General features: G+C 44.2%; 1 protein-coding gene across 1 annotated transcript in view; it reads right to left on the bottom strand.

Annotated features, from left to right (window-relative positions):
• MRPL39 (mitochondrial ribosomal protein L39) overlaps positions 1–26212 on the bottom strand; it is an 88390-nt gene extending 62178 nt beyond the window's left edge. Inside the window, exons 1-2 of the mRNA XM_018562777.1 lie at positions 26117–26212; positions 20435–20641 (exon numbers count right to left, since the gene is read on the bottom strand). Coding sequence (XP_018418279.1) covers positions 20435–20641; positions 26117–26192 — 283 coding nt within the window. The 5' untranslated portion in view covers positions 26193–26212. The remainder of the gene's footprint in view (positions 1–20434; positions 20642–26116) is intronic.
• Positions 26213–27980: the final 1768 nt, after the last annotated feature.

The raw sequence follows: 27980 nt of genomic DNA, 5'->3' as shown, positions 1-27980 counted from the left end.
GAAACCTCCTCCTTTCTCTCCCTCCTCAAAGAGAATCAATTGTGTCATTTGCAGCAAAAAAAAAAATAAGATTTTGCTGTAACATTTTAATGCCGGAATATTTGATCCCCAAACCATGGCAAATCTGAGTGCAGATGATGGAGATATCAGTGCAGTAGAATACCAATTCAGACTTTTATAAACAAGCCGCTAAGCTGTCTGATTGGGAATAAAAGCATAAAGCACTCCAGTCCTGGTCTTATCTGCTGAAAGCGTACACAAGGTCAGCAACCAATAGACAATGGAACGCCATGCGTCCTGCCACTGAACATTGGGAGATCGGTGCATTAAGAACAAAACAATCAATTTTAATTATGTTGGGGCACCTGACAAAACAAGATTAATTGTGGCTATCGATATTCAGAGAGGCCCACCTCGCTCCCTACTAGGACACAAATGTACATTTTAAATAACAACACTGTAATCTGGCAGCAAAATCAATACAACGTAAGACTTCTGAATGGTCTTTATTAAATAACAGAAGAGGTGCCGGGTGCCCATGGAGGCCCACCATGCAGATTTATGGGAGCCTCCCACTCTCCCTCTGAAAGTCATAATTGTTGGACTTGTTATTTTGTAAAGAAAAGCTCAGTTTTCCTTATTTTCAGAACAAGCCAACATTTCCTATTATTGTAATTATGAGCAACAGTAAACTGGAAATCTCAACCCAAAGTGCACCGCTGGCTCCATACAGCATCATAGATCACTGCTATTGGATGTTTAATCAACGCAATGATTAAACTTTTTATGGACTCTAACATCCGTTGTGGTCTGGCACTCTTCGGTTTCCTGTCCCTGGAGGGACAGTAATTAAAATAAATTCTAAAACAAGTTCCCCCACAAAGTTAACTATGTTTTTTCCGTTCACTAGAGAGTTGCAGTAGTTAAAATAAAACTATGGGGTAAGTGTTATTCCCCATAGATCTCTTAAGGGTCATGGAAGGACATATACTAACCTCCTTCCGTGACCCAAAGCTCAGTATATAGCGGGCTATTGTCTGCAAGATACTGAGAGCGCCACAGCTGGGATTGATCCCGACAATACTGTCGAGATCCACCCAGCTGTGTGAGTGACAGCTGGCTCTACCTATCTAGAGGCAGAGCCAGCTGTGCCCGCCCCCTCCCCTGTTTGTTCTTCCACTCAGCACTGGAGGATCGGATAGGGGAGGTGGGGGAATCCCTGACAGTCACAGCTCACTGCAGGGAGATGAACGGGAAGTGAGCGGATTGGCTGCAAGTTTCTGCTCACTTCCGGATCAATAGAGCCTCCCCATGACAGCTTCTTTGTCACAGGTCGGCTATGAGGAGGAGTGGAAATCACTCACATTATAGTTCTCCTTTACAGAAATGAACATTAAAGTCCCAGCATATCCTCTCCCGTTATAACATCAGCATTGTAATAGGAATACATACTAGAGTTGGTTTTGATAATACAATGAAAGCGTACTTGAAGAAAAAAAAAACAACCTTTTATGTAGTGAGTGCCGCCTGCCGTCTGCCCATCACTTCCAACAACTTTTGGAGTCCCGGTGCTTTGCGTCTCTTTCCCTGCTGCTTGATGTGATGCAATCTCCATTTCTCAACCCATCATGCATTGCTTTCAGTAAGCAATGCTAATGTTACATTGTGCAGATGTTGAGTTGTAGTTCTGGCTCTGAGTATGGTGACACAAGGAAGTGCATATTCACAGGGCGGAGTGAAATTGTGTCACTGTATTGAGAAAATACATCACATGGGCAGCTTCAAGTTTACAACTAGATGGATGTGGTTATTAGGAGTGAGAAAGAACTTATGGAAAATCAATATAGAAATACAGATTTATTTTTAGTTTTTGACCACAGATACCCTTTAATAAAAGTATACCCCCCACCCCCCAGTTACGACCAGCAGTTACACAGTATAAAAAGCAATACCAGTGATCTATGATGCTGTATGGAGCCAGCGGTGCACTTTGGGTTAAATTTCCCCGGCTCACCGTTTCTCATAATTACAATAATAGGAAATATTGCTTTTACAATATCTGTGCAGACACAAATACTGACTCGGCTCATAAAATGGCTCCCTTGTTTGTGTGCAGCTCCGAATATTGCTTCATGAACCAAATATTGGCTGGCGCTTCCCAACAGCGTTCTCCTCTGTTTGCTGGAACATTAGTTACAGCTTACAAGATGGCTTCCCTCAGTGTTCACACATGAATATAAATCTGGCGTACGCGACAGCTGCTCGTCCCTCAACACAGCTGCCTCTCACCAGGCTTACGGGGGACATTTTTAAAAAGTCAAATTCTTCTCAATTTGAGCATGTTAAAATACAAGCAACTCGGGAAAATTATCTTCCTCATAAAATATTTAAAATCAAAACTATTTATGCATTGCGAATAAAGGGCACTTCAGGAAAAATGCATAATGTATAGAAAATGACACGTTTTTCCCACCGCCGGGGTTTTATACGCCGCCCATTTGATAAAGCGGAGCAAAAAGCAATAAAATTATATGAAGTACAGTGACACATAACCATGAATCAGATTTTGGTTTTCTGCAATTTCGGTAACTTAAAACCAAACTCTAGTCAAAAGTTATTTCATTTTGGATAGAGCGGGGGAAAGGGGTGGAGCCTCTGTCACCCCGCTTCCTGTCAGGACAGGAATAGGAAACCCCGTCAATGGGTACACAGACAAAAATTGAACTTTCTCCTTCAGGTCCGTCTCTGCTGATTGACAGTAGGCCAATGCTTCAGTGGACCTGAAGGAGAACTTTCAGATTATTTTAAATCCATTAGGGATTCAACAACACTGGGCATTTTCACAAGTACTCATACTCGGGAAAATGCCCCAATACCAAATGCCGATACCAGCGCTTTAAATTTTTTTAAATGAAGCAGCTGTCTGAGGTCCCATGCTTGCTGGGGACTTTAACAGCCTTCCTGTGAACCACATGGCACCTGTTTACAGCGCCAGCACAAACATCTCCCCCTCCTTCCTGGGAAGCACCGCCTGCATTCACCCACGAATCCCTCCGCAGCCCTCCCGCGACCCTGGAGACATCAGGTCGACACCCCGGAGCAGAGTATGTAGCTTCATATTATTCTGCCTTGCTGTATAATGTATTGCAGGGATTTGTAGCCCTCTATAGCCGGTGTTATTCTGCATTGCTGTATAATGTATTGCAGGGATTTGTAGCCCTCTATAGCTGGTGTTATTCTGCATTGCTGTATAATGTATTGCAGAGATTTGTAGCCCTCTACAGCCGGTGTTCTTCTGCATTGCTGTATAATGTATTGCTGGGATTTGTAGCCCTCTATAGCTGGTGGTATTCTGCATTGCTGTATAATGTATTGCTGGGATTTGTTGTCCTCTATAGCTGGTGGTATTCTGCATTGCTGTATAATGTATTGCAGGGATTTGTTGTCCTCTATAGCTGGTGGTATTCTGCATTGAGCTGTATAATGTATTGCAGGGATTTGTTGTCCTCTATAGCTGGTGGTATTCTGCATTGCTGTATAATGTATTGCAGGGATTTGAAGTCCCTCTACAGCTTGGAGTCAGTGGCAGAACAACCAGGGTTGCAGAAGTTGCAGCTGTGACTGGGCCCTGGCTCTCCACCACTATCCTAAAATCATTAGTCTGTATTGTTTTCGGAAAAACTGTGACATGACAATAAACAAAAATGTATCGGTAATTAGTGTCAGAAAAAATATCGGTACTCATACTCAATCTTGAAAAAATGGTATTGGTGCATCCTTAAAATCCGGGAAACTAATTAGGATGTCTAATAGAATACATAGTATACAATCATTTATTTTCTTTAAATGCCTAAAGGTGGGAAAAAAGTCATTTTCGGCCTGACAAATTTAGAAATTTCAGTGTCGGGGTTAGAAAGGTAATTTCAGTGCATCCCTAGTACGTGCATCTGGAGTTGTGTGCCCTCACAAACAGCTTTCCACAGCTCCAAAAACCATCCCTTAAAGCTGTACAGGGCAGCACACCCCATATGAATAAGGTTTTACTCCAAACAGTAGGCAGCTCTGACATCCTATAAGAAGCCCAGGGACCACCAAAAACCACAGCACTCTATTATGGCTTGCTGCCCCTGGCCCACACCTAACTTTTGGGCATTACTACTGGATCATTACTGGCCTCACTATCTAATTGTAAGGAGTATGGGGTGGAAGGTGGTAGGCCGGAAACAGCAACTCTTGCATAAAAGAGCTCTGTGTTTTTTGGAGGGTCGCTGGGCGCCACATAATGGGTCAGCACTTGCTAGCAGCACTTAGGAGGTGAATCCTATATGGAGTGTCATTTTTTATTCCTTTTCGGGCCCCGGGGGTTCCCTTTAAATTGGACTTGTCACTTTGTGTTGCGAATAAATCTGAATGAGTGCACTTTGGTGGGGACGTTACAATTTGTGATTTATGGCGCATTAATGCTCTTCTATCAGTTCTGTGCAGAGCGATCGTAAACGCTGCTGCGTTACAGTCCTTCCTGCAGAGTAAATGCATTTATTAGTGCCTTCCCATAAAATCCTCTCTACAGAAAGCCTCCAAGGGCAAGATGATATGGGCGAACACGACTGATTGAAGTGATTGCAATTAGGAAGAATAAAAAAAATAAAAAAAACGGGGGGGGGGGAATGAATCCTAAGCAGCTCGGGTATAAACGGCTAACAAAAATTAAATTAGAAATTTAATAGCATTTTTTCTGGTAATGTTCGTTTAATTAACTGTTGCTACCTAATTAATTTGGAATTATTAACAAAAGGCCACTTAATTGAACTGTGAAAATGTAACAGGAGGTGACGACCATTTCCGATATATGTGACTGCTCCTGTGAAAAAAACAGGTCAGTGAATGCCGGATTAAAATGCTAATGATATTGCAATTCCCTGTCAGTTCATGTGCAAGGTCTGAACATTAATCCACTTATTCTACCCCTTTCTTCCTCTTTATCTTCTTCAGCAAAGGCGAGCAATGGGACCACAAAATGACGGGTGATGGGAGATGGATTAAAGGTGCACCACAGCAACACAATTCCGGGATCCCGTCCCTAACCCACTTAACAATATTCTCATCAGATTATAGGTGCATTTAACACTGGGGTGGACAAATTAAGGTGAGTTAAAGTGACATGAAGCCCTCATTCACACTGTAATCGGCCCGCACGTACAGCTCCGTGCAGTGCCCTACCAAGCAGCTCCCGGGAAGGACAGGTGCTGCGTGTGATTAGTACGCTGCCCCCTTCCTTCTCTATGTGACTACGCGGCCGTACGCCCCCCTACGCTCACCCGCCCTGCACAACTGACTGTACTCATACGCTGACAGGATGGATCCTGTCTGCATCCGAGCCGGAAAACACCCCTATGGACCTGCACTTGAGGTGAGCGTAGGGGGGCGTAGGGTTGCGTAGTCCCATAGAGAAGTATGGGGGCTGCGTAATAATCACGCGCAGGACCTGTCCTTCCCGGGAGCTGCTTGGTACGGGCCTGCACGCTGCACGCAACACGGAGCTGTACGTGTGGGCCGATTACAGTGTGAATGAGGTCTAAATCAGCCATGGGGGTGCGGGGTTAGGTGGTCAAAATGGCCACAAGTGTCAGATTCTAAGCAGAATTCAGGTAAAAAACATTTTGCATTAAAGCAAAAATCACTGGTGAGGGTAGCAGAGGAGGAAAGTATTTACTTTATTTTAAAGAGGAACGGTCACCACCCCATGCACAGCAAATTAGACCTAGCAGGTAAATGCACTCGCACACCAATTATGGCCGCAAGCGTCTTCCTTTCCCTTCCATGCTATCCTGAAAACAATACATATATTCTGAATCACCTCTTACACTTCCACGAGTGCCGGAAGCTTTGCTTTCTAGAGGTGCAGCTGCTGCCTACCCTAGACCCTGATGTCACCCATGGCAGTGGCGGGGGAATCCGAAGGCAATGTGCGCTGACAGTCTTTGCAGATCCAATGCGGCTTCCCTGGCCATTGCCAGGACCTTGGCTGATGTCAGAGCTGAGGAGAGGGGCAGCTGCGTCTTTCTGGCATGCACAACCAATACCCCACCACCGCACACACCAGCAGTGCCAGAGCTGATTAAATATATAAGTATTTCAGGACAAGAAATAATTGACTTACTTATTGGTACGCAAATACATTTACCTGCTACGTGTAACTTGCTGTGCATTGGGTAGTGGACAGGGCCTCTTTATCTTACAAAATCCGCTTTTAGTATGAAGGATGTCACTGCCAGAAGGGAAGAGATATTTTTCTACTTGAAACCTAATACATAATCTTTTCAGCTGGAAGAATATGCCTCTGGCAATACACAGTCTCTACGAGCCCCCAATCACTGTCACAAACCAATTCTCAGCGTTTCTGAGACAAGTCAAAAATCGGGCAGATGCCAGACTCCCAGCCAAGAGTTGACAAAAGACTAACTGGTTCCAGTTCTGCCAATTTCCAGTTTATCTATAGAGTCTAACACAATGCTGGTGTTCTGTGTGCTGTGAATCCTCACTTATCACAGCCTGCTTTTTCTGCTGGGGGGGTGTCACTTGGTGAATGTGATCCCTCGGGCCAAATACATACAAAGCACCGTCTATTGCTCTCATGTGTTCCTATGGAAGTCCTGAGCTTATTCTCCTTTCAACGTAGTACAATTATCAGAAATCTATCGCCACACACCAACTCGGTTTAAGAGTGGAACGGCTGTGTCAGCTTCCGTGGTCCTGACAACTTATTCTGTTAATATTTTAAAATATTTTAAAAAAGGATTCCATTTAATTCAACAGATAAATAAGAAATATGGCATATTCATTTTTCACAGTGCTCCCTCCTCCACTGCAGCAATGGTATGTCCGTCTGCATCCTCACGTCCTATACACAGTATTGGACATGATGACTCAAGGATTTCTATGCTCCTTATTCCCATCTAGTGGCCATAATACAGTATTACATTCAAAATTGATTTGATTTTTAAAAGAGAACTAAAGCCAAACCTTTTTTTTTTTCCTCGCTCCAGCCGGGAAAGATCCTGACATTTCGGGATTCACAGCTGACTCTCCAGAGCCAGCTGTACCGGCCCCCTCCCCTGTCTGCCCCCCAATGAGTGCTGGAGGAAAGGAGAGGGCAGGGGGGAATCCTCTGCAGAGAGAAGACCATGAGCTGAATGATCAGTGGTTTGTGATTGGGAAGAGTATGTTTTACTCTCACAATACTTCTCCTTTAAAGAAAATATACCAAGAACGTCCATTTCTGCAACTATACGCAGAGATTTGCTGGGCTCTGTGAATTGTTTATAAATAGATCCCTTAGTATTCACAGAACGCGGGTTCAACCCATTTAACCCAGAAGAGGCACAGCGGAGCATCATTGGATCAGAGAGTATAGCAGCCAGAGCTGCTGCTTACATTTTTTTTTTTTTTAGTCCAAGCTGAGTTGTGCTTAAAGTGATATTAACGTCAAAAGGATTTTAAATTATTTCAAATGCCGATGAAATCCCTTACAATGGATGCTGCTTCTTTAAGCTTAAAAGTTTTAGATTCCTGCGGGTTTTATTTCTTACTGTATAACAAAAAAAAAGTACCCTAAATTTTGAAAAAAACCCGTTTCCCTATGAGATGTTATGAAACATTTATTATCACCCCAATTTTTTGGTAAAATATAAAAGTTGGGGTCACGTCGGGTAAATAGACACCAAACATATCAAGCGTTAAAATTGTGCCCGAAATCGCAGAAAACGGCAACACCCAAAATTGATCATAGGCGACGCTTTAAAAGCTTTTACCGCTCATCAGTTTAGTGTTATCAGTAATGAATGGCCCTAAAATGATTGCTCTCACTCTGTTAATGGCCATATGTAAAATGTGCAGCACAATAGGCGGAACTGTCGTTTTCGCACGTTGGCGCACCCAACGCGTGTTTGCGTGTGTATGTGGGGGGGGGGGGGGACTTTAAAAAAAAAGTTGTGTTATTTTACTTTTTTTTTGTGACCGTTTTTAGCTTCTTTTTTTATGCCTTAATGTTTTTTTAAACTTTTTTTTTTTTTACACTTAACTTTATTGCTATCACATGGACTTATTTATGGAGACATCAGGGGTCTCCAGCACTTCCTGCATTCGAGGAGCGTAGAGGAGATCATTGGGAGATCGTGTACTGATCTTCCTTTGATCTTCTCTGACAGTGTCACCGTGCCGGTCCCAGCCGCATCGGGCGCAGCAAATCTCGGGACCACCGAGGGGGGGGGGGTTTGCACACCCGCACCTACTACAAGCGATTGGGCATCTCCAGACACCCGATCGCTTGCATGTAAACAGCTATCGCTGGCTGTTTACATTCAAGACAGTTTCCCCACTCGTGTGCACGCTGGGCGCTGCACATGAGCAGGGGGAGGGGAAGGACGCCCTTTCGCTCCTATAAGGCTCCCATACGGCCATGGACGGGAGGTGGTTAAGGAAGCTGAGCTGAGAGACTTGGAGAGCAGCTATTCAGAAACATGTGTTTGGGCAAAAATGTAAAGAAATACTTTGCTGAGCAATGAATATTTGTCTGATCTGGATTCATTATTGAAAAACATTTTGAGAGTTGAATACTACTTTAATTCTTTAGGCGTCCACAGAAAACCATACAGTAATTGAGCTGCATACTTGCTGAGCCATTAACAGGGGGTCCCAATCCCCCTGCAGGATTTTTTTCATCGATCTGACACTACAAAAGAATGCTACAAGAGGAGAGCGATAAAGCATAAAAACAGTTACTCTTTGTGCCATATAAACATACATGCTGGTTTGTGAGTGTGCCATGATGCCTTTCTAATATAAACAGAACATGCTGACAGCTGAAACATCTGAAAGCTACAGAACACGACTGCTACCATGGAAAGGACAGCAAAGGCCAATCTCATGGTGGGGCCGAGGGTCATGGCTAAAGGGAGCAAGCTGAAGATTTCGCTGGAGTTCCACGTTCTGGAGGACACAGTCCATTAACAAGCTCCTGCCGTTCCCGCGTCTTCCGCACAACTCGAAGGCTGCCGGATGGAGCAGAATTCTGATTTGTGAACTGACCATGACTGCAAGCACTTAATAACTGACTCGCAGCACGGCTGATGGAGTAAATTAAATATCTTGCAAACACTTGCACTGCCACAAAATTGGAGGAAAATAACAAAAAATAGAAAGAGAAAAGTCATTTGTATGGTAATTTCACGGCATTCAATGCAACAGATTAAATGCAGTTTAAAACGCTTTGTAGAATCAATTTTTACTTCCAATCACTCAAAAAATGAAGATAAATATTTTAGAAACAAGAAACCTAGACTCCCCTTTTCGCAGAGACATTTACTTCGCCTTTCACAATATTTTCAATTAAATTTTACAGAGACGAAGCACAGAGATTTAGAACAAAAGAGCCTTTTTGATGTGTCAACGGTTCAATTTAAAGAGGAACTCTTTAAGGTAAATGATCAACTCTTGCAGCGGGGCTACCCCGGCACTGCAAAGGGTTAAGGCCAGGTTTTCATCATTTTGCTCACCAGATCTGGAAAGCAGTGCATTGCGTTTTGCTGCATTTTAGCTGTGGAAGACATTGTTCATCATTTAGTTCCTTCTTTTCCAACCTAACTGTTCGTGGCCCACACCTTATATTCATTTGATTTTAGTTGTTTCAACCATAAAGGCTCAGCAGCACACATGGACATTACCATGCACATGCAGCCTGCCTAGGATAGCCCACTCCTCCCAAAAGCCAGCCCATTGCTTGCATCCCCGGCCTGAGGGCTCGAGAGGAGTTGTGATGTGTTCAGGAAGCTACGTACAGTACTCTGTCGTTACTTCCCACCAGCCATGATCTGCCCGCATTGCACAGAGAAGCCCAGATGTAATCATCACCGGCTCTAAAATAAGGTAATGAAAATGGAAAGGTTTTATTTTCCTAATTAGCATATTAATGAGAAAAGGAGGAGCCAGGGAAGGCAAATGATAACCGGATTAAACTTATACTTTAACTAACATTCTTTTTCTAAGCAATTGTCAATTTTTTAGAAAAAAACTTGTTTTCCCCTCTCATCTTTTGTTGCTGATCTGTTGTAGGATGCAGATCTCCTGCAGCCACTCTGTAGTCATTTCCTGTCAATATGCATGTACTCCAGCAGCGGCTGCATGCGTTTTCTGATGATAACAGTGGACCATAACTGCCTAAGCAGACGAACATATGCAAGGAAGGGACAACATGTTATCCCTCTACACCAGGTGGTGCCTGAACAAGCACCTTCATGGTCGGCTCGCCAAGTATTATATTAACCACTTTAGGACCGCTGTGCTGACATATAGAGCACTTCGTGGTTCTAAAGTGGTGAAAACAAAATCACAGCTGCAGCAAGAGCCATGATCTTAGTATTTTTTTTTTCAGGGGACTGTTGGCTTTTATGTTCAAGTAATCACTTGTGCGGGGCTGAGAAGGTGCCGTCCCCCCTCCACAGCAGTGTATTCCAGGCTCTGCTGTCCCTCCCGAAGGCCCAGGACTGGCATGGAAGGAGTCAGCAGCTGCATCAGAGGGAGATCAGCACATACCCACCTTCTGACCTCACCTCCAGTGAATGAACCTAGAAGCAACAAGGATTTTGTCACTTTTGGTTTCAAGTTGTCATTCCTCCAACCACTGTGGCCAAAGAGGACGCTTGTGTAGTACAATCTGTGCTTCTTTAGTTTTAGGGGTATTGGTGACATAAAATACAAAACAAATTATAGCCCCCCACATACAAGGCAGGGAGTGTCTACATGTGAAAACAATGATTGTACCACACGTTGCATATCACCGCAAATGTTGGAGGCAAAGCAATCATTCTAGGGCCATCACTTACTGATGAGCAGTAACCCTTTTGCTGCCAAGCCCTCTGGAATGCTTTTAGCCTCAGCTGGCTCCACCATTTTTGCAGTTTTATTTTTAATTTTCGACTGCAGCCAATAGTTTGTAAATTGTTATGGAGTTTGCTGTAATGGCAACATTGCTGATGTTGTCATCTCCACTAAACATTTTGTACATCAAAATCATGTCCCCTCTTAATCTCACTTCCAGCGTGAACAAGTTTAAATTTAGCAACCTTGTCTTATAGCTTTGGTCCTCCAGCCCCTTAATGAGTTTTGTTGCCCTTCTGTGGACTCTCTGCAGTTCCAGGACATCCTTTCTGTGGATCTGGACCGCCTACTCCAGATGAGGCCGAACCAGTGATCTAGAAAGTGGCAAAATGATCACTTTGTCTCTACAGTCCATTCCCTTTTTAATACAAGACAGTGCTCTGCTTGCTTTGTTTGCCGCAGCCTGGCAGTGCATGCTATTGTTTAATCTGCAGTCAACTATGACCCCCAAAATCTTTTTCCATTTCTGCCCTCCCTAAACGAGCATCCATAATTGTGTATTCTGCTTGCCTGGTTTTTACCCTAAAATGCATTTCTTTACATTTTTCAGCATTAAACCTCATCTGCCATGTAGTTGCCCACTCCCCTATTTTATCCCTGTCTTCCTGCAATGTTATAGTGTAGGGATGCACCGATAACGATACAAGCATCGGTATCGGCCGCGATACCGAGTATTTGCATGAGTACTCGTACTCGTGCAAATGCCCGGATGTCTAAAACGAGTACCTGTGTCCGCCATCTTCCACCGCCGTTTAATTAAGGTTTTTTCACTTTTCTACACAATTCCATCTGCTTCCATCCTATCCATACGCCATCTTGTGGCCTTTTTTCAAATGGCACGTTGAGATTTTACTAACTTTCGTTGAGTACAACTTTGTGACAATTTAAGCAAAGTAAACTTATTTTTTGACAGTCATGTTGTCTTTTGAGTTACAGTTCTTCATAATATTAGGAAACTGACCTAAAATAATTATTTTGTATTGCTTTGGAAAAAATGTGATCTGCACCTTTAAGAAAAAGTATCGGTAATTGGTATCGGTGAGTACTTAAAAAAAGTATCGGTACTCGTACTCAGACCCAAAAAAGTGGTATCGGTGCATCCCTATTATAGTGTCTACGCCCGTGTCTATTACCCTCCCAATTTTAGTATCATCAGGAAACACAGAAACATGGCTATTAACAACTTCCCCAATATCATTATTAAACCGGTTAAACAGTATGGGGCCTGAGGCACGCCACTTATTACTGTAGCCCATTGTGAAAAAGAACCATTTATCAATACAGGCAGTCTCCGGGTTACATACAAGATAGGGACTTTAGGTTTGTACTTAAGTTGAATGGCATCTGCCCACTGCCTGCTGTCAATCAGCAGATGAGGGGCCTGAAGGAGAAAGTTCTCTATCAGGTCCCCCCATGCTGATTGACAGCAGGCAGTGGTCGGAGGAACTTGACCGGCCTGCACAGAGTCCTGACCTCAACCTGATAGAACACCTTTGGGATGAATTAGGAGTGTAGACTGCGAGCCCGGCCTTCTCGTCCAACATCAGTATCTGACCTCACAAATGTGCTTCTGGAAGAATGGTCAAACATTCCCATAGACACACTCCTAAACCTTGTGGACGCCTTCCCAGAAGAGTTGAAGCTGTTATAGCGGCAAAGACCAGGCCAACTCAATATTGCACCCTACGGACTAAGACTGGGATGTCATTAAAGTTCATGTGCGTGTAAAGCCAGGCGTCCCGATACTTTTGGCAACATAGTGTATGACCTGCAGCTGATGCCGTGAAGGATATCATAGCAGATATGGCTCAAGAAAGCTCTGATGGCACAAAAAACAGACCACACAGAAAAACCAGGAATCGGATAACAGAAAAATGATCACTACTGATGTCACGAAAAAAGGTTTTCCAATATCTTATACAAAATCACTTGAGAGCACATGAAAAACGCTGCCATAAATGCACGCAAGCTTAGGCTAAGTCTTCCACCACCTAAATCTGTATGCATATTGTTTACTCTAGTACGAACATGTGATGACGTGGCCATGCATATTTATACAAGAATGGAAGAAGGGATTTTAAGGCACCAAAGACCCAGAAGGTGGGAGATGTTTATGTTAGAGGTCAATATACACTCACCGGCCACTATATTAGGTACACCTGTTCAATTGCTTGGTAATACAAATTGCTAATCAGCCAATCACATGGCAGCAACTCAATGCATTTAGGCATCTAGACATGGTGAAGACTACTTGCTGAGGTTCAAACCGAGCATCAGAATGGGGAATAAAGGGGATTTAAGTGACTTTGAATGTGGCATGGTTGTTGGTGCCAGTCGGGCTGGTTTGAGTATGTAAAAAAACTGCTGATCTACTGGGACAATATCCAGTGAGTGGCACTTGTTTGGACGAAAATGACTTGTTGATGTCAGAGGAGAATGGGCAGACTGGTTTGAGATGATAGAAAGGCAACAGTAACTCATATAACCCCTCGTTACATCCGAGGTCTGCAGAATACCTTCTGTGAACGCACAACACGTCGAACCTTGAATCAGATGGGCTACAGCAGCACAAGACCACACCGGGTGCCACTCCTGTCAGCTAAGAACAGGAAACGGAGGCTACAATTTGCACAGGCTCACCAAAATCAGACAATAGAAGATTGGAAAAACATTGCCTGGTCTGACGAGTCTCGATTTCAGCTGCGACATTCAGATGGTCGGGTCAAAATTTGTCGTAAACAACATGAAAGCATGGATCCATCCTGCCTTGTATCAACGGTTCAGGCTGGTGGTGATGGTGTAATGGTGTGGGGGATATTTTCTTGGCACACTTTGGGCCCGTGATGCTATCATGTCAATATGGATCAAAATCTCTAAAGAATGTTTCCATCACCTTGTTGAATCTATGCCACGAAGAATTAAAAGAGAACTATGGGGTAAGTGTTTTTCCCCATAGTTCTCCTAGGAGAACTATGGGGGAAAACTAGCATCTCCCCGTGACCCAAAGCTCAGTATATTGGGAACTACAGCTTGCGGTATACTGAGACCGCCACAGCCGGGGCGGATCCCGACAATGCTGTTGAAATCCACCCAGCTGCGTGAATGACAGGGCAGGGAGATGATCGAGAAGTGAGCAAGCGACGGTATGCGTTCGCTCACTTCCCGATCTATTGAGTCGACATGTGACAGTTTCATTGTCACACATCAGCTCGAACTATGAGGATGAGTGATTTTCACTCACCTCATAGTTCTCATTTAAGGTAATTCTGAAGGCAAAAGGGGTCCAACCTGGTACTAGCAAGGTGCACCTAATAAAGTGACCTGTGAGTGTATATGGATCACAAGCAATTGTAACAGACATTTTTGTAAAACCTTTTAATGTTTTTTAACTTTGGAATAAACTTAAACTCATCAATTGTGTGATTTGGTGCCTTAAAAACCCTTCTTCCATTTTTGTATATATGAACTGTTTTTTCTTTTTGGGGGGGGGGGGGTCACCTTTGGAGAGAGGTTTCACCAATGCACTATAATAAAGTGGCCTGTATATTCTCACATGTATTTCTTCTTCTATGTCCTGATAAAATCAAATAATCATTTTAAAAAATATATATACTTCTTTTCAGCTCAATGCAGCTCAGAGAATATGTGATGGTTTTCCATCCGCAGGAGATTTACTCCCTCTAGTGGCAGTTTAAAAAAAAAATACAGTATATATAGCCAAGATTTTTTTTATTTTTTGTTATAAAGTGGAATTATTAAAGCCCGTCAGGTTTTTATGGCTTAAGGTGAGAGGCATGTTGAAGGTGTGAAAAAAAAGGACTCACCAATGATTGCTGTTTGAGATGCACTGAGCACGGTGTGTGGCTCATAACATCTGGGAGCTTATCAAAATGATGCCACTGTTAATGCACAAGGGTTATGCATACATTTCATCAATTGTCTTTATTACCACCTGCTGCCAGGTCTCTGTCACCATGGACTATTGGTTGGCCATTGGTTATTATATTGTAGCAAAGTGAAGCAAGACTAATGTTGGGGTGCTTTTGTACACTTCAAATGGGTTTACATTCTCATATAAGATACCTCCTCATGTATTACTTGCCCCTCCCTTCTAGATTGTAAGCCCTCACGTGCAGGGCCCCCCTTACCATCTTGTCTTGAATTGTATTGCGATTGTAATGTCTTGCTTATATTGTACAACACTGCACAAACTGTTGGCGCTATATAAATCCTGTATAATAATTAGAGGTGCACCGAAATGGAAATGTTTAAACCGAAATATTAAAAAAATGTCAGGTCGAAACCGATACCAAAAATGTTTTTTATTTTTTCAGTTTTTTTAAATATTTTATTTTTTATAAACTTTTTTTTATATTTATTTTTATTTATTAATAATTTTTTTATTAAATATTTTTATTTTTTACTTTACTTTTAGGGGCTTCGGGGAAATATTAGGGGTGTAAACAGACCCCTGATATTTCCCTTTTAAAATAGAAATAGAGATAGAGATTGAGTCCTCAATCTCTTTTTCTGTGTCCCCTGTTATCAATGAACAGGAATCCTCTATGAGTGTTCCTGTTCATTGATAACATTGTTTGTTTACTATAACCACAATTATGAATGAATGGGGGTGATGTAGATCACTCCCATTCATTCATAATTGAGGATATAGTTAACATACCATGTCCTCAATTATGTACACACACTCAGCAATCACTGATCGCTGAGTGTGTGTACCTTGCTCTTCTCTCTGACAAGCTGTCACAGGAGGCTGAGCGAGCGGTGCGGGAGGAGAGCTCAGCCTTCTGTGACAGAGCGAGCTGTCTCCGCCCACACACCGCTCTGCCGGACTGTGATAGGCGGCTGAGCGGTGTGGGAGGAGAGACGCCGGCCGCTCACAGTGCTCTCGTCCTGCAGCGCTCGGCAGGCTGTCACTCTCTTTTCTCCCCGCTGGAACAGCGCCCAGCGGGGAGAAAAGAAACCGGGTATGCGCCGATGTATTGGCCGAAAAATGGCTCTTTCGGCATTATGCCAAAAGTGCCATTTTTGGCCGATATGTTGCGGCGCCGATATATCGGTGCATCCCTAATAATAATAGTAATAATGTGTGCCGTAAACAAAGCTAAAAGGTGGTCCAATGAAATATTACAGTATGTGGCTTTTTTGGGGGCGTGCGGGGGCAGTCAGTGTATATGTTAATGGACTTTAATAACTTCATGTACTTTGAATTGATATATGTTTATATCTTTTGTATGCTACGAGAATATTTATTCATCTAACTATTTAGTGGTGTTTGTAGTTCGTTTTCACTAGCGCTGCACTCTTTTCAGTCATTATTTTGTGACTGTGTGCACACAATTCTGAGGTGATAGAAGCTTCCTTAGTCACGTAATAATTATTATTTTAGGGTAGAACACAGAGATATTAAGTCACAGGCTTTTACTGAAGCCTGGGTTCCTGCACCCTCTCATTTTGTCCTGGTGGCCATAGTCACTGGAATTGAATGTGACATATTAATCTAACATATTAGAGCCGTTATAAGAACAGGCAGTGAGGGGAACTTTTCCAAAGGGAAGGATTTCTATTCTGCAATAAAAAAAAACCTGCCTTCTTGCAATGTATTTAACCTAAAGTATAGTTCCACTTTAGGCCCCATTCACACTGAGCGACGAGCGATATTGAGCGATATTGAGCGACTTTTTCCTATTGGGCTGTATGCAATCAGGAGCAAAATCGCTCGAAATGGCTCCAAAAAAAGGGTCATGTAGGAGCTACAAGCGATACTGAGCAATATTGAGCGACGAGATGTGAACAGCTCCATTGAAATGGATTGGAGAAGCTACATGGAGCAATATCGCGTGGAAATATGAGCGATATCGCTGCAAAAATCGCTCGATAAATCGCTCAGTGTGAATGGGGCCTTAAAGTGCATGCCAAGCCAAAACATGTTTTCTAGCTTTGGATGGTTGGGGAAAGATCAGAACTCCTGTGGGGTTTTTACTGCTATCTGGGACTCCAATAGAGAGATTTACCCTCGTTTTCTGTCAAGCCGACAACGGTTTCACCGTACAGGAAGTCTGCTTGCCTAGAATTCAGACTAAACATAACACATACATAAGATATGATAGATTACATTTTGTCCGAAAATGGTACTATGGCAAAATACCGATAGTACCAAAGCAAACAAGTTCAGCCGAAAATGCAATGCATTCCTAGCTTCTTTCCTCCCCGCTGGGCACCTGGCCTGGCCGGAGAGCTTGACATGCCCATCTGCCCGGAGAGCTGGACACGGAGGCCTGGCGAGCTGGACACGGAGGCCTGGCCTGGAGAGCTGGACACGGAGGCCTGGCCCGGAGAGCTGGACACGGAGGCCTGGCCCGGAGAGCTGGACACGCCAATCAGCAGGGATCGGAGGGGACACAGACCGGCATCCAGCGGTGAAGAGAGAAGCTGTCAGGAGGCCAGCAGGGGTTGGAGACAGCTGTCACAGGAGGCCAAGCTCTCCTCCCACACTGCCACTGTGACAGGAGGAGCAGTCAGTAATGGAGAGCAGAGTACAAACACTCAGCGATCAATTCTGATTGCTTAGGCTGGGTTCACACCTAGTCGTATTGAATATGCGCGTTTCACGTCGCGCGTTTTTACCGCGTTTCGCGGTGCGACAAACGCCCGTTTCCGATGGCTACTTGGCTGTATCCCAATGGAAACGCGAGACCAAAACGCCCCAAAGAAGTACATGTACTTCTTTGGGCGTAGGCCGTTTTGTATCGCGTTCGGACGGGCGGAAATACAGCAAGGTGTGAACCAGACCCATTGAATACAATGGGATTTAGATGTTTGAGCGTTTTGTAGAGCGTTCGTCGAGCGTTGAACGCGCTACAAAACGTTCAGGTGGGAACCAGGCCTAAGTGTTGGTAAATAACTGAGCACATAGTATGCTTACTGTGTCCCCAGTTATGAATGAACAGGAAGTGCTCTAGTAAATAATACTATCTCCTTATGAAATGGACAAGAGCACTCAGTATAAAGGCTTCCTGTTCATTCATAACAGTGGCTGCAGAAAAAGAGATTTAGGACTCTGTGCCTCAATCTCTTTTTCCATTTAAAAAAGGAGTCTATTGAGACCCCTGATATTTCCCCAAAACCACTAACAGTAAAGAAAAAAAAATTATAGAAATAAAATAATCATCATCAAGTCATTTTTAGTTTCGTCCTGACAAATTTTTGTCATTTCGGTTTTGGTCTAAAAATTCCATAACAATACACCCCTAATATTAAGGTAACAAGTCTTGTATCCAATGCATAATGAAATAAGGCTTTTTCATGTAGTTATCCTTTACAACTGCAGAGCTATGGATCTGTAGCCAACAGCTGTTTCACACTAGGAAAACCAGCACACTGGATGATTAATACAGACTCTGAAAATAGCAATGAGCAGGTTTTATTTGTTGGACAAAAATAACAGTGATCGATGCCTGATCTTGCCTTGATAATGAGAATAACATTCTTAACCGCACCTCTAGATAAAACATGGCTGGCAGCACAGGGGAAGATGACCTCTGTTTATTCTCTAGACATCTAGTGATCTATTTTATTTGGGGACCTTTAGAAGGTGGTTCTGGATATTAATTTGTACCTAATCACCTTCCATACCCCAAAAAAAGGATATCCTACATCTCCACAATGGTAACAAGAGCCCCTAATCCTCGCTTCCAGCATGCCCTGACAATGGCAGAGTGGATTGTAGAAATGGATTACATTATGAGAATGGAAAAACAAAAATGAACGACTGGAGAATTCTACCCACACTTGGGCCCTTTGGACTTTTACATTTTTTCAGACTTGCTTACTTTAACATTGTTATTCCACGACCCTGAAAAAGAGTTCCGTTTTCCCCCTTTGTTTTCCCTTACATTATTCTTTCTCACTCACCACCACCCTCTTCCCTATCTCCCAACTTCTGCCTCCTTCCTTCCACAGGTTGCCTTTCCCACGATAAGATTTACGACATACAGAGAATACTGACCTAAATTGCAGTCCAATAGAAATTCCTGCATATGGATGGATATCTCTATTTGATATCTCTAATATTATGCGCTAACAATGTAAAAACTGAAGTGAAAAGACTTTTATATCATACAAAGAATGTACAACGTGGCCCACATATTTATATACATCTGTTGACGGTTGAATCACAATAAAAATCAGATTAAACAATTCACGCCAAGTCATCTGATTATTACCTACAACACAGATTGGTTGATTTACTAATATATCAATTGTAAATCACATGCAAACAAATGTTTCATTTGTCTTACACATCATTGGATATTCACAGCTAATAGCACATCCCTTAAAAGAGAACTATGGGGTAAGTGTTTCGCCCCATAGTTCTCTTTAGGGTCACAGGAGGACATATACTAACCTCCTCCCATGGTCCAAACCTCAGTATATCGCAAGCTATTGCCCACCATATACAGAGAGCGCCAAAGCTGAGACGGATCCCGACAACACTGTCGAGATCCACCCAGCTGCGTGTCTTTTCATGTAATCCCAGACACACTCAGTGATGTGGAGATCAGGGCTTTGTGGGATCTTATTACCCGCGATATACTGAGAGCGCTGCAGCCGGGACGGATCCTGACAATGCTGTCAAGATTTACTCAGCTGTATGAGTGACAACTGGCTCTACCTATCTAGAGGCAGAGCCCACCCCGAGGATGGGAGAGGGAGGAATCCTTGCGGGGGGTGATGACTGACAGTCACGGCTCTCTGCAGGGAGATGTTTGGACGTGAGCGAGCGACAGTATGTGTACGCTCACTTCCCGATCTATAGAGCCGACCTGTGACAGCATCTTTGTCACAGGTCGGCTGTAACTATGAGGATGAGTGGAAATCACTCACCTCATAGTTCTCCTTTAAAGAGATCGCCAACTGAATCAGACCTTTTACGTTCTGGAGGGTGTAGCTCCCTGGGTTTGTGGTAATATCAGCAGCCACACACACTCTAGATAGGCAGAGCCAGCTGTCACTCACGCAGCTGGGTGGATCTAGACAGTAATGACGGGATCCGTCTCGGCTGTGGTGCTCTCAGTATATAGCGAGCAGTAGCTTGCGATATACTGAGCCTTCGATCACAGGAGGACACTAGTACATGTCCTCCCATGACCCCTAAGAAAACAAGGGGGAAAACACTTACCCCATAGTTCTCTTTTAAGGTACTTGAATGCCTTTTTAAGACTTAACAGAGGCTCTGTTAAATGGAAAGGGTAGACACTGAATATTGATTTTATTTTAGGCTTTGTCTCTGTTTATGCTCTTTGTTGCAATCTGTAGATGATGTATGTGATCAATAAAACTATTCATTTTATTATTAAAAGCATCCTGACTTTACAGCACCATTTCACAAGTGCTTAAAACTTTCCCAGAGTACTGTACATAACTCACCTACAGGAAGGTTAGAGTTACACATCAAAGTCTATACAAGTCACATACTTACGCATGGCACAGTTGTAAGGAGTGGAGATCCCCTTGTTCATCACAAAAATAGTTCCAGGATCGGTCTTCCCAACATGGGTCACCTCTATCTTCTCAGTTAGAGGATGCAAGGATAGCTGCCTCTCCTTCTCTTTATCATACAGTGTCGAGCGTCTCTGTGAAATCTCAGCATTGGACAGCTTAGTGGCTGCAGCAACAGTGTAGAACCCTGGAGGATATCAAAAGAATTATATTAATATAGTGAGATAGAGAGAATGTGTTTTGGTTGTGAGTAGTGACAGCTCTCCCTAAAGTTCTATCCATATATTTTGGCTTCCTCTGTTCACTTTGCTTCAGCAGCACAAATAAGCTGTGTACCTCAATCACAGGTCTATGGCACAACAAGGTCCAAGCTGCCATAGCTATGGATTGGTCTTGCAGACTTTGCTGCTCTCTCCAGCTGCTCTATAGTTCTTACTGCCCCCAGCATCAAGCATTGCAAGGCTTCTCTCTGAGGATGTTTGACCAAAGTGTAACGGAGAACTCCAGGAATTATTTCTGGAAAGGACAGTGGGAGGAAAATGTAATGTGTTAATTACATTTACCTCCCATGCTGTCCTTTCCAAGATACAGGTTTCCTAGAAACTGTGACACGAATACAGCGGGACTGTAAGCTTAATGAGTCAGCCCGTGTACTCTCATCTTCCTGTCCCCACTTTTTTAATTCAATCCATTTTTTATTACTTTTCACTACTGAACAATAACATAAATAGTACATTGTAGAACAAGGTCATCCCAAACCACCATCGTTACAGAATGCTCAAACATCTGGGGTTCTTCCTGTAGAAGGTTCCTATAGACAGTGTAACTGTAACAGAGAAAAATAAGGAAACAACTGAAGAGAAGACAAGAAGAATACATGGAAACAGAGCGGTATAGAGGAGAGTAGCAAACAGAAGGAGTAGAGAGCGAGAGAGGAATAAAAAGAGGGAAGAGAAAGAAAACAAAGGCGATTCAAGTTTCTGTCCTTGAGGAGGCCAAGGTTTCTCTCATGGTTGTCAATAAGGAACAGAGTGTCATCCTTGCATGGTTTTAAGTCCATCTTGCACTGGCCCAGTTTAAAGGATCTCCCTTGATAAACGATCCATAATGTTTAGATGTCATTGAAATTAATGGCACCATAATGCACATCCCGGAGCAGAATTTTCAGGCTCGAAACCAACAATGACGTGTGTGTGTGTGTGTGTGTATATATATATATTATATATATACACACACACACATTATATATTTATAACTCCAGATGTCACCAGGCTGCGTCCAGGTCTCACCAGCGGCTGCCATGAGTCTTTCCAGGGCTGTATATTGCGTCTCTCCATGCTGACACGGGCGCGTAATGAGCCGAACGGAGCAGGTGCCGTTCCCGTGCCTGCTCCGAGGCTGTATTCAAGGTGTGCCTGCACCAGAAATCAGGAGGAGGAGATGTGGGACCAGGCAGGCAGTGTAAAACGCAGCTACTGTCAGGTCCCGGAAGGCTGCCTTGGGACCCCACAAGCACGGGATCTGAGACAGCCGATCAGATTAAAACATTTAAGGGGCCAGTATTGGCCTTCAGTATCAGGGCATTTTCACAAGTACTCGTGAAAATGCCCTGTATCAGCCCCGCAGCCCCGATACTAGTGTCGGTACATCCCTAATAATATATATATATATATACACATACATATATATATATATATTGTGACAGGGTACACGACTCTGTGTATGTCAGTCAATATAATAAAATAACCAAACTTTTAATAAAAATATAAAAGCTCAGTCATCAGTTTAGAGTTCACCATGAATATTGGCCCCGAGAATTATTGCTCTCACTCCGGCGCACGTGGCGATACCCGACATGTGCAGCGCAATCGTCGTTTTTCTGTGTAGGTGCACCCGACCTGTGTTTCCGTTAGTATGTGAGCATTTGTGGGGTTAGGAGATTTAACATTTTTGGAGGGTATTTTTAATTTTAACTTTATTTTTTACCTCATTACTATCACATGGGGGGGGCTCACAAGCCTCATCTGTAATAGCCCATTGGAGGTGATAGGTTCTCTTTAAGGTGACATTAGGGGGTGTTTTAGACCCCTAGTGTCGCCTTTCCACTTCACTGGGGAATGACAGCTGCCTCCTGAGGCAGCTGAATGTCAACACAGCAGGCAGTGGCTGGGAGCAATAGCCAGCCTGCTATTGTCTATTTCAAAATGCAATAGCAGGCTGGCTATTGTACCCGCCCACTGCCTGCTGTCAATCAGCAGAGAAGGGAACAATCATTGTTCAGGTATTTTGAGAGCCAGCGGGGCCAACTAGCAAGATACTGAAGCTTGGCCCAGTGGGAAATTCCTCAATCCACACAGTTTAGCGTAGATGGAAGAACCTGTTGCACTTTTTCCATCTGACCGCAGAAAATCTGCAGATAATCTATAGGTGTATGGCCAGCTTAAGACAGGAATGGGCAAAATCAGCCCTCCAGCTATGCTTTAACTACAAATCCTATCATGCCTGTAACTGAGTCTTGCAAATGCCTCACGGGACTTGTAGTTCCACAACAGCTGGAGGGCTGGAGCCACCCCTGGTCTAAGAAGAGTGTAAAGCTGTCCAAACACTGTCCGAATTTCAGCCAGTTCTTGATGAACCGGCCAAAATTCACTCAGTGGGTAGTCCTCTCTGCAGCATTCCATTCGGCAACCTTTGATCAGAAATAGTGGGCGAATAGTGACGTCAGCCAATCTTCTACAGTCACTGGGTATTCTGACAATGGTACTCCCGACGCTGTCAGCATGCAAAAGCCCAGCGAGAGAAAATCTAACAGTGTATGGCCAGCTTTACACTGACTTTGTAGAGATTTCCTCTCACTTCCTGTTGTGTCTCTGGGACAGGAACTCTCCTCAATGTGAGACAGACAGCAAAGATTGAAGGTATAGGTGTTAAAACCCTTTCCTCTTCTATCCAAAACTAAAGAAAAACATTTTGGACTAAGAGCACTTTAAAAAGACGCTGTCATCGTATTATGTAAGTTCAAAAAATACAATCTTATAAAATCCATGCACTATAAAGCGCTATCTCGGTTCACGAACTTAATTTGTTCCACGATTCTGGTCGTGAACCGAAACAAACTGTGATCAGACCGCGATCTCGACTAGAGGAAGCCACGACCAGTGTCAGAGTGGGGAGGATGGCTGTGGTTGTGTTCGTCACCCGATGCGGAGTTCACGAACATAAGCGTTCGTGAACCGAGGTAACACTGTACTCTCATTAGTGCCTCTGCTGCATGCAATTATCACACTCCTGCAGAGCTAGAAACACCTGTAAAAATACATTCAGGTGGGACCGCGGCCTTCCTTGCCCCACAGCTACACGACAACAGCAGCAGGGAATGCCCCTGTCTCAAACGGCTGCGCCAGGTGTCAGTGACAGTTTTCCATAGAATTGGGCGGGATCATGGGAACTTGGTTTGCACATTACTATGTATTAAGGGCAAAATCTGGAGCAGCTGCTCATGGCAACCAATCAGCTTCTATCTTTCATTTTCAAAGGTTAACTGAACAAACTGAAGTGAGAAGCGGATTGGTTGCCATAGCCAACTGCTCCAGTTTCGATAAATACTCCCCATTGTGTCTTCCTGCTATATCACTCCAAGCGGTTTTTAAACCAGTGCTGGCCAAATCCCAGGAGTCAGGTAGCCAATGCTCCCCAGGTTTCATTCACATATAGAATCTGCGTTTCCCACAATGGTTTTTATACCAGAGCACGGATGCCGCTCGTTTGCAGTTATTATATAGCTGCGAACGTGCGGAATCCGCCGTATTATCACGCTTGTACTATTTTGGGTGCCGCACGGTCTCATACATTACAGTGCATTTTTTTTTCCCAGTTTAGAGCGGCTCCACGAATATTCGCCCGCTCCAGTGTGAATGGAGTCTTACAATTTACACCCGGCTCTTACTTTTAGGGTTGTCAATGGAGCTGGCTCCTAAAGAAAATCTTGCTGCTTCCTGAATTTGAGGGACTGAGTTCCATTTTAATTTGTCCACCCCTATCTTGAGGGACACACTACTGTAAAAGCAGGAAAAGGGGGCAGAGGTGGTCACAGTGGGGAGACACTGGCGTACAACACACCCAAAAGTGCCAGATGCTGAAAGCTGTAAAAGTGCCCATACACCTTGCAATCATCGGACGGATCGAACCATTGTACGATTTCCGTACGGCGGCCCCATCCTGCCTCGACCATCGCACAGTTCAATTCGCAGTATTTTGCAGAGATCACATGGACGAATTTGGTTAATCGACCGCACGGATTTTCGTTTGCGCATGGGCAGTGTTAATCGTACGAATTTTGATGTACGGAAACGCCACCAATCTTGCGACAATTGTACGATCGACCGAAGTTTTCTAGCATGCTGGAAAGACGAAGCCGTATGATTGTACAGTATTTGCGGTTGTACACTGCCCATCAACCTTATGAATATCGGCCGAAAACCCGATCGCAAACGAAATTTGGCCGATCTTCGTAAGGTGTATGGGGACCTTAACAGTAGCTTTCGCTCTGCAGGAGAGAATAGGACGGAAGCAACCGAGGTGCGAATGGCAGATATAACACACGTGTTCTGCTATGTTTGTTTACTCTCATGACTGGGTCTCCCTAAGGAAATAAAAAAAGACGATATGATGATTCAACCAATGCAATAAAAATGATGGAACTGAAAACAGAATAGCAAACCAGAGACCCCCTCGCCCCCCCATTCGATCGATTTAATAAACTGTTGCTCAATTTCGCCACTCTCAAATCGATTGGCCGTAGCAGAATTGATCAATTGAACAAATATCTGCATGTGTGCAAGACAAATGATCGGAACCCAGATCGATGATTATTTTCAGTAGATAATTTCTGACAGGTTGTATGTTCAATCAATACCGCATGCGTCGCATTGGTCCATATTTTAATTGATGATGGATCTTTTGTTTGGGATCACCAATCACTACTCGTGTGGCCACCTTAAGACTCGTCCAGAAAAAATATTTATATATCTAGGGCCTTCCCTTGGCCACAATGCGCCCACAAACATGAGTAGGTGTCATCCATTTTTGGGGTACACATTCTTACTGGAAACAATTCCTGAGAGATACATGGAGGCTGCAGACTTAGGTTCACATCTAGCGCTGCATTTATGCACTTGAACACAAACGCGCATTCGTGTGCATTTTTACTGTCACGCATGAGCCCATGTTGCCGAAGGCTGCCACACATACAAGTGCAGAAAAGTAGCTCACGCAGCATTTTTAGCTGCAAGCATTCTGTGTTTGTCGTGCACTGGTGCGCAATTGCCAAACATGGGGAAGAACGCGTGTTTTACCAGCCATGTTCGGGGTGCTGTTAACAAATAATGACAACACAAGCATGTGGCACATTTTGAAGAGTTGCATTCTTGCAACAGCAAGGTGTGAACAGGGACTAATCTGCACAATACATGCAAGTCCGTATAACAGCCAGGCAACCAGCATTTTCAGCAGTAGGTCAGCAATGGCAGCCTCCAAATTTCTGTTAGGTTCACATTGTCAACCAATGGTGTCATGCTAAACCTAAGCAGTCCCTGACCAATGGAAGATCAGTGTAGTGAGTTGTGTCCTTCATTACTTCCCCTCCCCCGTGCTCCCCACTTACTGCCCCGTATGGCCCTCAGGCCGCAGATCCCCGCCATCACAGCTCTGCACCGCATCCCTGCCCAGCAAAGTGACATTCATTGACAACACCAGGCGTGTGTGTAATGCGTCCGCGCAACAATCCGTCCCCCACAGGAACAGACAGCACATCACTAAGGTTCCGTGCTCACCATAGTACCAGCCGTTACGCTGTATGGAAAGCATAGAGCCAGCAGAGGGCGCTGCTGCACTGCTCATGTGTCGTATAGCGCAGCGGTCACCAATCACGGGGGGGGGGCTACAACTGACTGCAAACAGAACTACAAGTCATATTTAAGTTTTCTTTGCAACATCTACCGCTGATGTAAGACACTCGTTCACACCATATCAGCAGAGCTGCGTTGATTTGCACAGAATCAACGAAGGTCCAATGCCAGGACACACAGGAGAATTTGATCAAAATTGGAGTAGTTGCCCATAGTTACCAATCAGCTTCTCTCTTCAATGTGTTAAGCTTTTATAATGAAAGTTAGAAGCTGATTGGTTGCCATGGGCAACTGCTCCAGGTTCCATGTAAGGATGGGCTTGGGCGTGTTTGCAGCTCCACGTGCCGAGCCCGCCAGGAAGCTGACAGCGCGCAGCGCCAATCACAGGTACTGAGACAAGTTCCTGGTCCGCAGCTGCAGAGATCGGGAAATGTCTCAGTGCCTGTGATTGGCACTGCACGCTGTGAGCTTCCTGGCGGGCTCGGCACGTGGAGCTGCGAACACGCCCGAGCCCATCCTTAGTCCCGTGTGCTCCAGTTTTGATCAATTCCCCTCATAGAAAACAATTGCGCGCCCTTTGTTGAAATTCACCTAGATTTTTGCACTGTGGATTGCCTGGTAAAATTCGTTTGAAAAAAAAATCATATCAACAAAGCTGCCAGTATGGTGAAAACTAACCCTAAAGCCGGCCATATGCCACTCGAAACTCGGCCAGCATGTGGCCCTAATAGCCGTCGCTCCTTTCCTCCTTTTTCGACGTTGGGGAAGCCGGTCCAAAAATTCTTGGCCAAACACTGACAATGGTCAATCAGCTGCACTCGCTGTTAGGTATTCTGACAGCAGCACACCCACTGTCAGAATACAATAGGTCAACATTTTTCAAACTTTTTGTAGTGACAGCACCCTTTAAAGGTATACAAAATCTCGAGGCACCCCATTCTAAAATATAAAAATCACAATAGTAAGAATGGAAGCGTGGCACCTCCAAAATCCATACCAGACACCTATCACAGATAGGGGGTCTGGTATAGATTTTAAGGGGGGACCTATTTAAAAACAAAGGGGTTCCCTCTTCTCAGGAAGATCAGAAGCCCCGCTTCATATTGGAATCTGGCCTTAATCACCAGAGTCAACCTTTACACCAGGAGCCCCCCTTCACATTAAGAGCTCCTTTACGTTAGGAACTCCCACCTGTCACATCAGAGTCCCCCCTCTGACACTAGGAGTACCTCTTCACATCAGAGCCCCCTCTTTTTACATCAGAGTCCCTCCTTCCCATCAGAAGACCCAACCTTTACATCAGGAGCCCTCTTCACATCAGAAGACCCCACCTTTACATCAGGAGCCCTCTTCCAATCAGAAGACCCCATCTTTACATCAGGAACCCTCTTCCCATCTGAAGACCCCCACCTTTACATCAGGATCCCTCTTCACACCAGAAGACCCCACCTTTACATCAGGAGCCCTCCTCACATCAGAAGACCCCACCTTTACACCAGGAGCCCTCTTCCCATCAGAAGACCCCCACCTTTACATCAGGATCCCTCTTCACTTCAGAAGACCCCTCCTTTACACCAGGAGCCCTCTTCCCATCAGAAGACCCCACCTTTACATCAGGAG

This window comes from Nanorana parkeri, unplaced genomic scaffold (assembly GCF_000935625.1).
Source record: "Nanorana parkeri isolate BGI_ZX_2015 unplaced genomic scaffold, ASM93562v1 scaffold599, whole genome shotgun sequence".
Classification (NCBI taxonomy): Eukaryota; Metazoa; Chordata; class Amphibia; order Anura; family Dicroglossidae; genus Nanorana; species Nanorana parkeri.
The sequence above is the reverse complement of the archived record's forward strand: the minus strand, read 5'-3'. Positions and strand labels throughout refer to the sequence as shown.